General features: G+C 50.2%; 1 protein-coding gene across 1 annotated transcript in view; it reads right to left on the reverse strand.

Annotated features, from left to right (window-relative positions):
• LOC307077549 (roundabout homolog 2-like) overlaps positions 1–15,027 on the reverse strand; it is a gene marked incomplete at both ends in the record, with an annotated part of 19,604 nt that extends 4,577 nt beyond the window's left edge. Inside the window, one exon of the mRNA XM_079738977.1 lies at positions 14,970–15,027. Coding sequence (XP_079595103.1) covers positions 14,970–15,027 — 58 coding nt within the window. The remainder of the gene's footprint in view (positions 1–14,969) is intronic.
• Between the last annotated feature and the right edge of the window lie 484 nt (positions 15,028–15,511).

The following is a 15,511-nucleotide window of genomic DNA, read 5'->3' on the forward strand; positions in this document are numbered from 1 at the left end:
GAGGGAAGAAAGGAAGGAAGGAGGAAGGAAGGAAGGAAGGAAGGAAGGAAGAAAGGAAGGAGGGATGGATAGGAACGATTAAAGGAAGAAAGGGAGGGTGAAAGGAAGGGAGAAGGATGGAAGGATGAAAGGAAGGGAGAAAGGAAGGAAGGAAGAAAGGAAGAAAGGAAGGAAGGAGGGAAGAAAGGAAGGAAGGAAGGAAGGAAGAAAGGAAAGGGGCAAGGAAGGAAGGAAGGAAGGTTGAAAGGAAGCGAGAAAGAAAGGAAGGATGGATGAAAGGAAGGAAGGAAGGAAGGAAGGAAGGAAGGGAGGAAGGAAGGAAGGAAGGAAGGAAGGAAGGAAGGAAGGAGGGAAGGAGGGAAGGAAGGAAGGAAGGAAGGGGGAAAGGAAGTGAGAGAGGAAAGAGGAAAGGAAGGGAGGATAAAGTGCCATGCTGGGGGTTCTGGGTAATAAAGTGTGAAATGTAATCGTCAGACAAAGACTGAGGATTTAGTTGTTATTCAAATGAGCCGGCACACAACAGCCTCCCAAAGCAGTGCAGCTGCAGACCCTCTTTACTACCATGCTTCCATACTTACAATTCTGCATGTGTGTGTGTGTGTTTGTGTGTATGTGTGTGTGCACGTGAGTGTGTGTGCGTCTGTAATTGTGTGTATGTGTGCTTGAGTCTGTTTGCATCTGTGTTTCTGTGTATGTCTGTGTGAGTGTGGTTGTGTCTGTGTGTGTGTGTATGTGTCTGTGTGTGAGTGTGTGTGTGCGTGCGTGCGTGCGTGTGTGCATGCGTGCGTGCGTGTGTGCGTGTGCTGGCATAAGTGTGTGTGTGTCCGTTCATATGTGAGTTCTGCCTCCTTTCTAACATAAGCACACATTGTGTGCATCATCAAATTCCTCGATTCCTTCCCCCCCCCCCCCCCCCGAGCTTCCTGAGTTCAGAAGGACCCCGCTGTGCATCTGGGAGGAGATGTTTGGGAATGTCGCCGTGGATCCGGTCCAGCAGACGTTCCTCGCTAGCGGAGGAGGTTCTAGGGCGAGGTAGAGGGACGCGGAGAACACCAGAGGCTCAGGTCGTTCAACCGATCCCTGGACTTTGCCGAACGCGATCCCACCGCTCCGACGGTTTAGTTAATTTGTTTGTTCTCTATTGGTTCTGGCTCCGGGGGTGAGGAAGAGGAGGAGGAGGAAGAGGAGGAGGAAGAGGAGCAGGAGGCCGGATTACTGGACTCTCCTTTAATGGTCAGAGGAGGCAGAGTTCCCCTCTCCTCTAAGTCCCAGCGTTTTCTCTCTGTGTTGCTTAATGACGTTCCCGTCCCTACCAGACTTCCGAGGCCAGGTCGCCGTGGAAACGGTAAATTGGTGGCCAGAGACTGCGAGGGGAGGCATCTAGCGCCAGCGCTCACTCTTCGCTACAGCCTTGCGTCTGACTGGGAACGCAACATGAACGTCCAGGGCCCACATGCTTTCATCTCACTGGGGAGGGAAGTCTTTGGAAAAACTAAAAAACGGCAGACACTACTAAGGCCCCCTGCACTGGTGACCAGCCACCGCTGTCCAATGGCTTGGCAGGGGTTCGGGGGGGGGGGGGGTGGCTGCTGTATAAACATAATTAAAAGAGAGTCTGAACACCAACGCCGCCGCCCAGACGGGGAGGAACATAGGCGCAGTCTGCTCGCGTGGTTTCTGAGATGGAAAGGAGACCCCGAATGATTTGATTCTCCATTCCTGGCGTCGTCAGTTCTGAGAATTGAAATCTGAAAAGAAAACAGATTTGGAGCCGATCCTATCTTTGAGATGGAATAAATGATTTAATGCAGCGAGTTTTTGCATTGTTTATGGTTCATTTTAAAAGCCCAGCATCTATACCGATCTGTGTTCGATCGATTTGGTCTGATCCGTATCTCTTGGAGCTTGGGGGAGATGGGGCATCGAAGACGATGGAAAACATTGAATTAAACATTGAATTAATTCCAATTTAATTGGAATTGATTAAGGAGAGATTCCATCAAACCTGGTGGATCGACCCCAAAGGATTGAATCGTCCATACCCAGTGTTGTCTGGATGAGGAACCAAGATTCATGTCTCGCACGTCTCTCAACGTAAGAGGAAGGACTTTTACACACACACACACACACACACACACACACACACACACACACACACACATTGAGAGAAAGAGAGAGAGAGGACCAAAGGACTGTAGGATAGAGGAATCTATCACTACCACACATACACACACACACACACACACACACACACACAAACACACACACACACACACACATACAAACAAACACACACACACACACAGACACACACACTCTTAGACAAACATACACAGACACTGTATTACACAAACACACACACACACACACTCAGAAACAAACGCACACACACACACACTCATAGACACACAGGCACTATTTTACACAAACACACACACACAAACACTCATAGAAACAAACACACAGACACAGACACATAGACACACACACTCATAGACACACAGGCACTATATTACACAAACACACACACACAAACACTCATAGAAACAAACACACAGACACAGACACATAGACACACACACTCAGAGACAAACACACACAGACACTCTATTACACAAACACAAACACAAACACACACACACACATACACACACACACATAGACACACACACACACACACGTGCACACACACTATTACACACATACACACAAATTCTAGGTCATAGTTGTGTAGTGGTTGGAACATTGGACAATGGTTTTAAGAAGTAAAACATTACACACAGAAACAAACACACACATACAGACACACACTAATAGACATATACACACACACACACACGCAAACACACACATATACACCTACACATAAACCTACACATACACACTTGCACACACACTCATACAAACACACACAAAATAACACACACAAACTAAGACGCACACACTCATACAGACAAACATACACACACACACACACACACACACACAAACACACACAGACACACATTATTGGTCATAGTTGTGCAGTGGATGGAACATTGGACAATGGTTTTATAAAGCATCACACACAGAATCACACACACACATTCAGACACACACACACACACACACACACACACACACACACACACACACACACATTATAGTCATAGCTGTGTAGTGGAAGTTTTTAAAAGTAAAACATCAGGCTGACACGTCCTTGTCCTTTTTATTCTCTTTTGCTACCTTTTACAGGCTGCAGTCATAGACAAATATCGTGAGCAAAAGAAAGTTTGTTCTGTAAATCTGTTTTATATAACGGATGAAAGGAATAATTAGACTCAAACAGTCCTTGAAGTTACTTTAAATTATTGGACTAGTCTCTGCAAAATCTATCTTTAAAAACCAAGACATCCCACCAACCCAACGCAGTTCTGAAACGATTCGTTGGTCAACAGCACAACTATTGATTACAATGCGATCGATATAATGGGTCAATTGCTTTAGTTATTAAACCAGTGAAAACACACACTTGCTGCGTATAACTGGTTGTTAAGTCGGTACTCTCTGCTGTTCCAAAGAACAAGATCAATACTAAAATTAATGCTTTTGTCTTCGTCCAAGCAAGCTCCACTAAGACATCACTCTGAGCTCCGGTTAACCCTGCAGGACATTTGTCAGTTTATACGACGTTCCACAGCCTTTCCCTTGCAGCCGCAAACCGCCACAGCTGAAGAGAGTGGTCCTACTCACAGGAGCAATAAAGCACAACAGTTGGAGCAGACAGGGGGTGGGGTCGGAGGTCAAAGTGAAAGGAAACAAGGGGTTTCTGCCGCTCCGGAATAGCCCGACCTCTTCCGCTTTTGGAGAAAGAAAAAGACCCTGCCCCTGTCAATCACCCCTGCTGTGACCGCCACCTGGAAACCATTCCAGACAAATTGCTTCTTTCCCTTTTGCCCTCCTTTTCATCAGCGGTGGTTAAGCGTCGGGTCTGGGGCGGGCGCGCGGCGAGGCTGTACACGGGGCCGCGATGCGCTTAGAAAAGAAAAGAGGCTGAACCTCCAAATCCTTCCACAGACGGCGGGGCCCAGCGCCCGCTCTGATTGGCTCCGTCTGCGGCGCAGGCTGTCGGAAACAGGGTCTCTAGGGGTCGGAGGTCGGGGAACGAAAGCGCTTACAGTTCCTGGAATCTGAATTCCGTGGAGCGGGACCGACACCTGTCAGCCTCTGAGCGATCGACCGGACGTCACCGGCGGCACGCTCGGATGGACGGGAACCAGGGATTTTTTCCATAACCGGAGTCTCAATTATGTGTGGAATCTCAATAATCTGAGCGAGACAAGTTGGAGGAAAATGGGGGATTTAACCCTCAATGTACTCACTGCTCTTTGTGATCGTTTTAATTTCTCTCTCACTGCGTACCACCCCCCCCCCTCCCTGTCCCCCCCTCCCTATCTCTGTACAACAAAGGTTTCTGAGAACACAATATTGTCATGCAATTTATACAATTGTCAAGCAAACACACACAGGTTGAACTATGACCTCTCTCCTTAACACTGAAGCTGTTGAAAGAAATCCTCCATCACCCCCATCCACCATCTCTCCGTCTCCCCTCCGCCCATCTCCCCATCCCTCCTTCACCCATCGCCCTACCCCTCCTCCACCCATCCCTCCACCTCTCCTCCACCCATCCCTGCTGGCTCTGAGATGTAATCAGCTGGGGCAGGATGGAGGGAAAGCTTTGGTTCAAATGTCCCGTGATTTAACATGAAGCAGCAGCAGGAGCGAATGAGGTGGAGGTGGAGGTGGAGGTGGATTTGGAGGTGGAGGTGAAGGTGGAGGTTCAGCTGGAGGTGGAGGTGGAGGTGGAGGTGGAGGTGGAGGTTCAGGTGGAAGTTCAGGTGGAGGTTCAGGTGGAGGTGGAGGTGGAGGTGGAGGTGGAGCTGGAGGTGGAGGTGGAGGTGGAGGTGGAGGTGGAGCTGGAGGTGGAGGTGGAGGTGGAGGTGGAGGTGGAGCTGGAGGTGGAGGTGGAGGTGGAGGTGGAGGTGGAGCTGGAGGTGGAGGTGGAGGTGGAGGTGGAGGTGGAGGTGGAGCTGGAGGTGGAGGTGGAGCTGGAGGTGGAGGTGGAGGTGGAGCTGGAGGTGGAGGTGGAGGTAGAGGTGGAGGTGGAGGTTCAGGTGGAGGTTCAGGTGGAGGTGGAGGTAGAGGTGGAGGTGGAGGTTCAGGTGGAGGTTCAGGTGGAGGTGGAGGTGGAGGTGGAGGTGGAGGTGGAGGTAGAGGTGGAGGTTCAGGTGGAGGTGGGGGGAACCCTGCGGTGCCAGGCCGGGGCTGGGGGTGGCTGACAGCTGCCCTGGGGCGTGAAGCTCTGCCTCTTTCATCTGATCCTCCCTCACGGTCAGGGAGGGGGGGCGCGGAGCGAACATCGTCCTTCAAAGATGAACGCTCCACACGCGTCGGGGGGTTGGAGGAACGGAGGGGCCGGGTGGGGGTGGTCTAGTGGTTAGGAGGTTTGACTCTCCGCTGAAAGGTTGAGGGTTCGAAGCCCGATGTCCGCCGGAGACGTGCCCAGGCGATGGGCTGCTCAGCCCTTCCTGCTCCTCAGTAGGACGGATCATAACGCCGGCGGCTAAAGAGAACAGCAGCAGAGACGGCGGCGCAGCCCAAGCTAGCAGGCAATCGCTCGAGGTTAAATAAACAGGGGATTCATTAAGTAAACCCTTTTAAGAATCCTTTTAAGACGCGTTGGGCGCCCACGGAATACACCGTCTCTCCGGTCTTAAGTACACCAGCAGGGTTTATGGGGGGGGGGGGGGGGGGGTATTGTGATTTGAATAACCACTCGACTGATGCAAACGCTCCTCCGAAGTGTTTGCGGCGGTTGGAAATGGCGGGAAGAAATAATGGCAGTTGGGGAAAGGCGCTCGATCCCCAAACAATTACAACCGCCGACGGAACAATCAAACAGAGTCATTACGGCGGCGCGGCGCCGGAGCTAGTCCCAGATGATCAGGACTACAGCCGGCGGAGGCCAATCACACGGCTAGCGCTGGGAGCACTGCGCTGGGAGCTCTGAGGGAAGAAAGGGCTTCTGGGAGACGTAGTATTTTGGGAAGGCAGCGTGAGGTTAGCATTTTGCGTCATGCTCAGAGTGGATTAACGACGGGGGGGTACGTGAGCGATGAGAGGTAGTGGTGGGGGGGGTAATTAATGGTAATGTGCATTTAAAATATCTTCCCTAATGATGCTGAGGGTAATCAAATTGGGTTCAGTAATCAATAGGTCAATCGGATAAGAGGGTGTGGCTGTGTGTGGGCGTGGGCGTGTGGGTAGATGTGTGTGTCCTTGTGTGTGTGGGTGCATGCGTCTTGGAATGTTTTGCACGCATGCTTGTGTATTAGTGTGTGTATATATGTGAGTGTGTGTGTGTGTGTTCTTGCATGTGTTTGTGTATGTGTGTGAGTGTGTGTTACTGCATGTATGTGTGCATGTGTGTGTTCACGTGTATTCATGCCTTTGTGTATGTGTGTGTGAGTGTGTGTGTTCATACCTATATATGTGTGTTTGTGTGTGTTCATGCCTGGGTGTGTGTCTGTGTGTGTGTTCTTGCATGTGTTTGTGTATGTGTGTGTGAGTGTGTGTGTTCATACCTGTGTATGTGTGTGTGTTCGTGTGTGTGTGTGTGTGTGTGTGTGTGTGTGTGTGTGTGTGTGTGTGTGTGTGTGTGTGTGTGTGTGTGTGTGTGTGTGTGTGTGTGTGTGTGTGTGCTAGTGAGCTCGTGTTAGTGAGTTGCCTTCTGAGTTTGTTCAGGCGTGAAAGTGAGGCTCTCTGAACGAACATTGATCTCAGGATCGATGTGGGTTTGCCTGAACGGAGCGCACAACTAACTGAATATCCAGCGACCTTTGTCCTGTTCAAATCGTGACCTTTCTTCCGACGTCCTCCTCCTTATAACATCAATCCACAGCCCACCCTTTAACCCCTGACCCCAAAATATGCAATAATATGCCTGTGGTGTTTCTGCCAGAGACGGGCTGTAGGGATGAACCGTTTATTTTGGATCCATTTTGAGGTTATTTTTAGGGGTCCTATTTTTGGTTGGCCGATAACATGATAACAAAAGGTCATCAACAGTCTACATTTGTCTGTGTTTGTATATCACATATCTGTGTGTCATCATGTGTGTCATCGAATATCTGTGTGTCATCATGTGTGTGTGTGTGTGTTTATCTGTTTGTCATCATGTTTGTGTGTGTGTGTGTGTTTGTGTGTGTATGTATGCAAGCCTCCGAGCATGTGTGTGTGTGTGTGTGTGTGTGTGTGTGTGTGTGTGTGTGTGTGTGTGTGTTTGCGAGCATGTGTGTGTTTATGAGTGTCTGTGAACAGGTGCCATGACCTGTGAACTCGTAGCCCAGGGGCAATTGTTATTAGAGCTGCTCCCCCCCCCACCCTCCTCCCCCGTCCACCAGCCTCACCAGGCATCAGCACACAGCAGGGGGTCACCGTGGAAACAAGCGAGGTAATCACTAAACACCCCCCTCCTCTCACCTCCATGTTCCCCCGCCCGCTGGAACACCAAACATTCTCTCTGTGCCTCCACCGCAGGCTGGGACCTTCAGATAAAGTCGGAGCGCTTCAATCTGCAACTATCTCTCTGGTCGGCGAAACCCAAAGTCGGACGAGTGATTAGAGCCGATGTCTCCCAGATCACAGAGCGAACGAGCCACGGGGTGAAACGCTGAGAACGTAGAACGTTATGCGTGTATGTAGAAAAACGCATTAATCATGTACGACATCCATGTGAAGAACGCACAAAGAGTTGCATTATCGTGTTTGCAAAACATGTCGATGCGTTAAATGTTATTTGCCTTGACGCTTTCGCTCTTTCCAAACCTCAAACGTCGTAAAAATGCAGAGACAAATGGGTGAAGGTTTTTGGTTCCGCATGTCAAGAGAGAAAAACGTGGACATATGTAACGGAGTGGGCGAGATAATTCGGATTGTTCCAGAGCAGCACGGCCAACAGCAGAGCCCTGCCAAGATGGCTGCCAGAGGGAGACGCCAAGAATGTCCCTCCTGGAGGAACGAAGAGCTGGACCTGTTCCATCACACAGGCTGAACGTCTCTGGAGTAACGAGGAGACACAGGCTGAAGGTCTCTCTGGAGTAACGAGGAGACACAGGCTGAAGGTCTCTGGAGTAACGAGGAGACACAGGCTGAACGTCTCTGGAGTAACGAGGAGACACAGGCTGAAGGTCTCTGGAGTAACGAGGAGACACAAGCTGAAGGTCTCTCTGGAGTAACGAGGAGACACAGGCTGAAGGTCTCTCTGGAGTAACGAGGAGACACAGGCTGAAGGTCTCTGGAGTAACGAGGAGACACAGGCTGAAGGTCTCTGGAGTAACGAGGAGACAGAGGCTGAACGTCTCTGGAGTAACGAGGAGACACAGGCTGAACGTCTCTGGAGTAACGAGGAGACACAGGCTGAACGTCTCTGGAGTAACGAGGAGACACAGGCTGAAGGTCTCTGGAGTAACGAGGAGACACAAGCTGAAGGTCTCTCTGGAGTAACGAGGAGACACAGGCTGAACGTCTCTGGAGTAATGAGGAGACACAAGCTGAAGGTCTCTCTGGAGTAACGAGGAGACACAGGCTGAAGGTCTCTGGAGTAACGAGGAGACACAGGCTGAAGGTCTCTGGAGTAACGAGGAGACACAGGCTGAACGTCTCTGGAGTAATGAGGAGACACAGGCTGAAGGTCTCTGGAGTAACGAGGAGACACAGGCTGAAGGTCTCTCTGGAGTAACGAGGAGACACAGGCTGAAGGTCTCTCTGGAGTAACGAGGAGACCTGTTCCATCACACAACCCGAGCATTCAACACATCTGCCTGAATGAAGGAGGAGGTGGCGGACTTCTACTACTACTACTACTACTAGTACTACAACTACTACAGAAACAAACTACTACTGCTACTGCTAATACAACTACTACTACTGCAGATCCTACAATGTCTACCACTACTACTACAGCTAATACTACTACTACTACTACTACTAATACTACTACAATGAGGTTGAAAGAAGTCGGAGGAGGTTGAGGATGAGGAAGAGGAAGAGGAGGAGAAGGAAGAGGAGAAAAAGGAGGAGGAATGGAAGAGGGAGGATGAAGAGATTGAGGAGGAGAAGGAGGATGAAGAGGAGAGCGAGGAGGATGAGGAGGAGGCCGTAGCATAGGAAGCTAAAGAGAACTGCAGAAACTGTGGAGTACTTTGTGTCAGATTGTGGATTGTGGGGAGGGTCTCTGTATCTCCTGCGCCGTTTCATCTTCCACTTAAATTCTCCATCGAGTCCAGCCACACACACACACACACACACACACACACACACACACACACACACACAGACACACACACACACACACACACACACACACTCGGGCGCGGTGGAGTGGATACAGTTTCGGCGCCGCCTGCTCTGGATGACCCCCCGAGCTCATTAGCTGCCTGGAATCGGGCGGAGAAGCCGACGGAGCGATGACAGGTCCATTGAAGAAAGGCTATCAAAGGAAGACGCATCGCGGCGCCGCGCGCGGACCCTCCCCTCTCAGCCGTCACGCGTGACGGAGAGCTCCTCATTAGCGCCGACGCTACACTCATCACTGTCACCCTGTAAAGACCGCTTTCATAGCGCTGATGAGGCTTAGCCGCCGCTCAGCCAATCAGCCCGCAGTGCCTAAATTCTGCCTAATCTGTAGGATTTAATACCCCAGGTTGGCTGGCAGTGACGGGCAGCGGCCGACCCCGCGTGCGGCCGCTGCTGTCAGTTTAGCGGCGTCTCCCGCGTGCGTGCTTAAGTGTACGGATGGATGTAAGTGTTTGTTTGACCCCCCCTGACCCCTGGGTGTAGCTAACCCCGGCAGGCTGGGATACGCTCTCCGTCCGTCTGTCCCCCCGTTGGGAATACACAAACACACGGCGGAGATGGAGACGGGCTGAAGGAGAGACACACCAACACGTTGGTTTCACATGATCAGACGCACACGGCAAGCGGCCAGCTTTACCAGCGGCTGCTTGGCCAGTCTGACTCAGGAAGGGGTGGGAAGGCGGGTTTTAACTTATCTTATGTAGAGATGTTCCAATACCATCTTTTTCCTTCCCGTACCGATTGCGTTTCCTGAACTTGAGTATCGGCTGATACCGAGTATATACCGATACAGCATCTAGCATTGTAACTACTTATAGCACTTGTTCTTACTGAAAGGTTCTCTTATGATGACAGCAATGTAAAGTCGGTTCTTTTTCAGAACAAGTTAATTTGCATTTCTAATCTATTATTATAATAATGCATTTGTAATCTTGTAGTTAAGCGTGCATGCATCCATGTTTTTCCGACTTGGTAGACGACGTGTTTCCCATTCCGACTTTCCACCTCTGACCGTTAACGAACGCAGCATAACACCGTATTGTTGGTGATGTTCTCTGTCTGTGTAGTGAATGAGTTAGTCACGTGACGGTATCGGATCGGCGCATAGACTTGCGTACTCGCCGATACCCGATCCTGCATTTTAAGTATCGGAGGAATTTCCGATACTCGTATCATTATCAGAATAATTCTAGTTTTATGGAACTTAAGATGCACTGAAAGCCCTTTTCTACAGTACAGCATGATTCCTGGTGTCGTTGGTACTTGGTCAGCAAGTTGGATGAACCTGAACCACAACGTGCTGCTCAGGAAGGAGTTCACAACATGAACTCCACATGAATGTCAGAGAGTCTCAGAGTGTTCCTGGCTCTGGTTTGCAGGCGGATAAGATAAGATAAGATAAAAAAAACGTTATTGTCTGTCACAAGTGACAGAAATTCATCTTTGACAGGGCAGGTTCAATTTACACTAAATAAATAAATGCATACAAGGCAGAGACAGTCCAAAACAATGACAATAAATGAATGCCTAAAGATGCAAGCAGTGCAAAGGGATGAGTGAGTGGAGTGAAATATGTTGCCTATTTGTGACTGTTGTTGGGGGTTGTGTGGTGATGGCAGTGGGGATAAAAGATGTTTTTTAGGTGTTTTTGTACGTGATCCTGACCATCACGTGGTGACCACATGGACTAGTTTGAAGGTGCGGTAGAGGATCTATCCAGGGATGCATAATAAGTGTCCGGAGGAAGAGAAACAATCTCCTACTTCTCATAAGCACCGCTCAGACAATGAGGGGCTCCCCAAAGAAATTTGTGAATCCCTCGTTCTGATCTCAACACCCCAGAATGGACCATTCTAGACCCTGGATGTGTGGAGTACGGAGAACCTGGTGTGGTGCGGGATGATGAACCGCGGCGTGGTTCTCGGGGTGACTCACGGCGGGTTGTCGATGCTTAATGCAGCGACGGAGAGCCAGGCTAGGGTAAAAGGAGACGGCGTGCGCGGTGGTTGTGGTGAGAACCTTTTGTAAGGAGGTTATAGTAAAACTGGGGCGCGTGTGATTGTAAGGTACGGGCTGCCCTGAAACCAGCCAAAGCACACACACACACACACACACACACACACACAGACAAGATAACACAGGCAAATTCAAATTATTTATATATTTGTTGCTTTCATCAAACTTACACACAGACAACAAAGGACTAGACACACAATAGGGCCAACAGACAAACATCAACAAAAACACTGGAAACAGCACTAAATAGAAACGCACAAACAAACTGAATCGCACAAAAGCAACACAACATTCAAACAAATGCACACAAACACACAAAACCCCACACACATACAAAATAACACAAACAACATAAAACAATACCTGAGAAAGACACACATTCAGACACACGAAAACACATCTATCACTCTCACCAGAAATCATCACAACTCTATAACAGTATCCACACACCACTGATTCCTAGCCCTCCCTTACATTCATATCCTGACCTGTTGACTGCAGAACATTTAGTGAGGACCGACTAACAGGGTTCAGGTCAGCAACACGGAGTCCCCAGCGACTCAATAAAAGTCCATCCTCCACTCTCAACTGTAAACGGACTGCATTCATACAGCACGTTTCTAACCATAGGCCACTCAAAGCGCTTTACAGTATTGCCTCACATTCACTCATTCATGCAGACATTCACACACAAATGTGTGCATGACGGCGGTGTCAACCACGCAAGGCAACCCTCGTCGGGAGCAGTGAGGGTGAGTTGTTTTTGCTCAGGGACACGTCAACACTCAGCTAAGGGATTGAACTAGCAACCTTCCGGTTACCAGCCAACACACTCTAGCTCCTGAGCAACACGCTGCCCAATTGTAGATCTGCGTTATACTGTAAGGTACTTATTATGGAGGTAAGGAGGCCAACCCCCAGGTCTAGTAAACCCGGTCCCCCTGCTTTAGAACCCACTTTGAGTTTCCATCGTCAGCACTTTGCAGAGCTTGGCAGCCATAAGCAGAATTAGGTCCAAATAGTTGAACTTTTAAAATGCATATCGGAGCCCTGGGAACAATTCTGCACTCTAATGGAACGTTTAAACAATGGCCAGTAAAGGGATTCGAGGGAGACGGAGAACCCAATAAACTCTTTTAAACACCACATCGACCAGCGTGCCAAGCCTGTTGTCAGACAGAGCTGGTTCTCTGGGAACATGTTGACTGGGTGCAGTGTTGTGTAGTTGGGTGTTGGTGTTTGTTGGGGCAGTGTGCAAACACCTGGGCAGTCTAGCACTCCAGGCAGTTGAGGTTGTGTGTGATTCAGGGGCGTGTCCAGAAGTGGGCCAGGGGTGCCCCCCTAACTGCCCCCCCAAAACCCTCCCAACAATATCGAACACTTGATTTAAACTCCTCAATCAAAACCTGGCCAAGCGAACACAACCAAAGGAATGCTGTGTACAGATCACCCCATGACCTTCAGAAGGAGACAAGGTCGTGTCCGCAATTAGCAGTTAAAAAGGGGTTCTCTGTTCCACTCCTGGCCCGCTAAACCCAGACACATGCTACTGCTTGGACGACATCATGCGACCAGTCGATCGACTCTTTCAGGTCTCAACTTCCAAGCCCCTGACCCCTCTGAAGACCCCGTCCTTCTGTTTGGTGACCTTCAGAGTCTCCCTCTGTTTCCCTGGCGACCGTACCCCGGTCCCCACGGTGACATCACCTTGCTAACAAAGCGCTGTCCCCGTTCACAGAGCGGAGCGACTGCCCCACGTGAGACGGTAAACAACTTTCTACCGCCGGCTTCACTCACAGCTGGTGTGGTTTTAATGAGGGATTAAACACGGCCAGCTGCCTGCACACACAGACGTGTTCCTACTATCAAGCAACATCCGTTGTGCGATGGCGTTTGGGGTAACCGTGCTCCGTTACTTAATACCACAAACACGCAGTGATGAGCGCTGCTCAGGGGAATCTGCGCTCATGTTCGTGCGTTCTGCAGTCGAGTAATGAGGGGAAGGTAGCAAGACATTGGCTGTGTTTGACATTGTGCAGGTATTCACAGCCCATAATACCGTGATCCAATGCGCGTAGCAAAACGGACAATCCCGGTTCAGGTCACGGTCTGGTGGTGTGAACTGATGGGAGCTGCCTCGGGAGGTAAAGGTGAACCTTATGCTCAGCGAATACCTCAATTAGAAGAGAGAACTACCTAATTCCGGTCGGTGCTGCCGACAAATCGGATGTCTGCAACACATCCTCTCAGTTTCTTGCAGTAAATCTGTGAAAAAATTGGACCATTGAGTTGTTGTTCCTCCCATCGGAAAACGCATTCCAGAGCGAAGTGGTCAACGCGCCAACACTCCCGCAATTTATATCTGCAGGAACAGGGTTGAGGCTCCAGTCCACGTTAACCTCCCAACACACACGTATGAGGCAGAACTCTCTTGTGGTGGAGAAGCGCGAGCCTGGTGGCTTCCCTCTAAGCCTTACAAGACCCATGGAACCACCTCACCGAACCCTAACCCACGGCCACAGGACCCGCTCTGCCAGGGAGGAGGAGAGAGGAACCACCTCACAGAACCCAACGACATGGAACTGTGTGTCGCTGCCAAACTGTGAGCCAGCCCAGCCTTTCCTACAGGGAACCACGATCTCCACTAATCACATAGCCTGCTCTGTCCTTCTCCATGTCTCTCTCTCTCTCTCTCTCTCTCTCTCTCTCTCTCTCTCTCTCTCTCTCTCTCTCTCTCTCTCTCTCTCTCTCTCCCCTCTCGCCCTCCCTCCCTCCCTCCCCCTCCCTGTTGGCCCCCCAGTTATGGATATGTTGAGGAACAATTAGGATTAGCACTAACTGCTCTCGCTCTGGGGGGGAAACATGATGAGATGTAATACCATCCCCCCCGCCCCACCCCCCACCATGCCGTGGTTATACTCCTGTACGCGGATTACCAACAGTAATTGTCCAATATATTTTGTGACCATTTTGCTTTTGAGTTAAAAATGCAATTTAGTCCAATACATAATTTCACACACAAGTGAGCAATCCAATATTTAATGTCTGACATGTTTAGTTGATATCTAAACTAAACTTGTAGCTGTTTTCAGAACGGCGCTGTTTGTAAAGCATTTTAATTTGCTTTAAATCATAACTTTCCATTAGTCGTGATAGACAGGTCCCCACAAAGCGCCTGAATACAAACTCAATCTTCACACGCTTCCACACACAGCAGAATAGTAAGTCTTATCGCTGTAAAACAACGCGTTTGGAGGCATCAGTTGCTGACCCTGGTCGAGTGCAGGACAGAATCAGGGTTGTAACTGATAGCCCAATAAGTGGACAATCAGGACCAGCGTTAGGTTACAGCTGTCAAAACACCGCGGGACGCCAGCCGCATGGACAGCAACAGGGGCCACGCTGGCTCAGGGGCCCTTCTATCTCTCTTTCAGCCCGGTTCATCTTCACCTTTTGGTGAAAAAGTGTTTCCATCACATTAATCGGCAATAGACGTTAACACGGCGGTTCACCGTCAGAGGTGTGGATGCGCGTCTTTTCAAAGCAACTCGTACCTGAACAGATGTGAAGGAACGCCAGAAGGTGGGAGACTCCGAGGAGCCCCCGACGCATCATCCCGGAGCGGTGGGGAGCCGGGAGAAGAGTGGTAGATGTCCCCAGTCCGGCGGCACCTGGTTTTGTCCCCAGTCCGGTGTGAAAGCAGTTTTGTCCCCAGTCTGATGCGAAGTGGTTTTGGCCTCCGCTCAATCCAAATCCTCCGCGCCGTTTTCAACCCCACTCCAGTGAAACAAGTCTCTCACACCAGTCCACCCAGACTGAAATGAATCACACAGCCTCAAACTATCTGGTTCTTCAGCTGACTTGGCAGTTAAGTTCCCGTTCACACCCGTTCAGCGCGTATACCTTCACACGGGCTGTCCCGTTCCCGGGGATTACGCGGCGGTCAAAACTTCGTCTCCCGCAAACCAGGCGGAATCCTTCGGCGCTCCGACCTCAGCAGGGGGTCGAGTGGGCTGAGGGTCGTCCTCACACTCAATCCGGGACAAGTTAACGGAGCATCCGAGGCGGTAGTCCAGTTCCCACCGCTAGCACCAGT

The sequence above is a fragment of the Pollachius pollachius genome (genome assembly GCF_949987615.1).
Source record: "Pollachius pollachius genome assembly, chromosome: 6".
Classification (NCBI taxonomy): domain Eukaryota; kingdom Metazoa; phylum Chordata; class Actinopteri; order Gadiformes; family Gadidae; genus Pollachius; species Pollachius pollachius.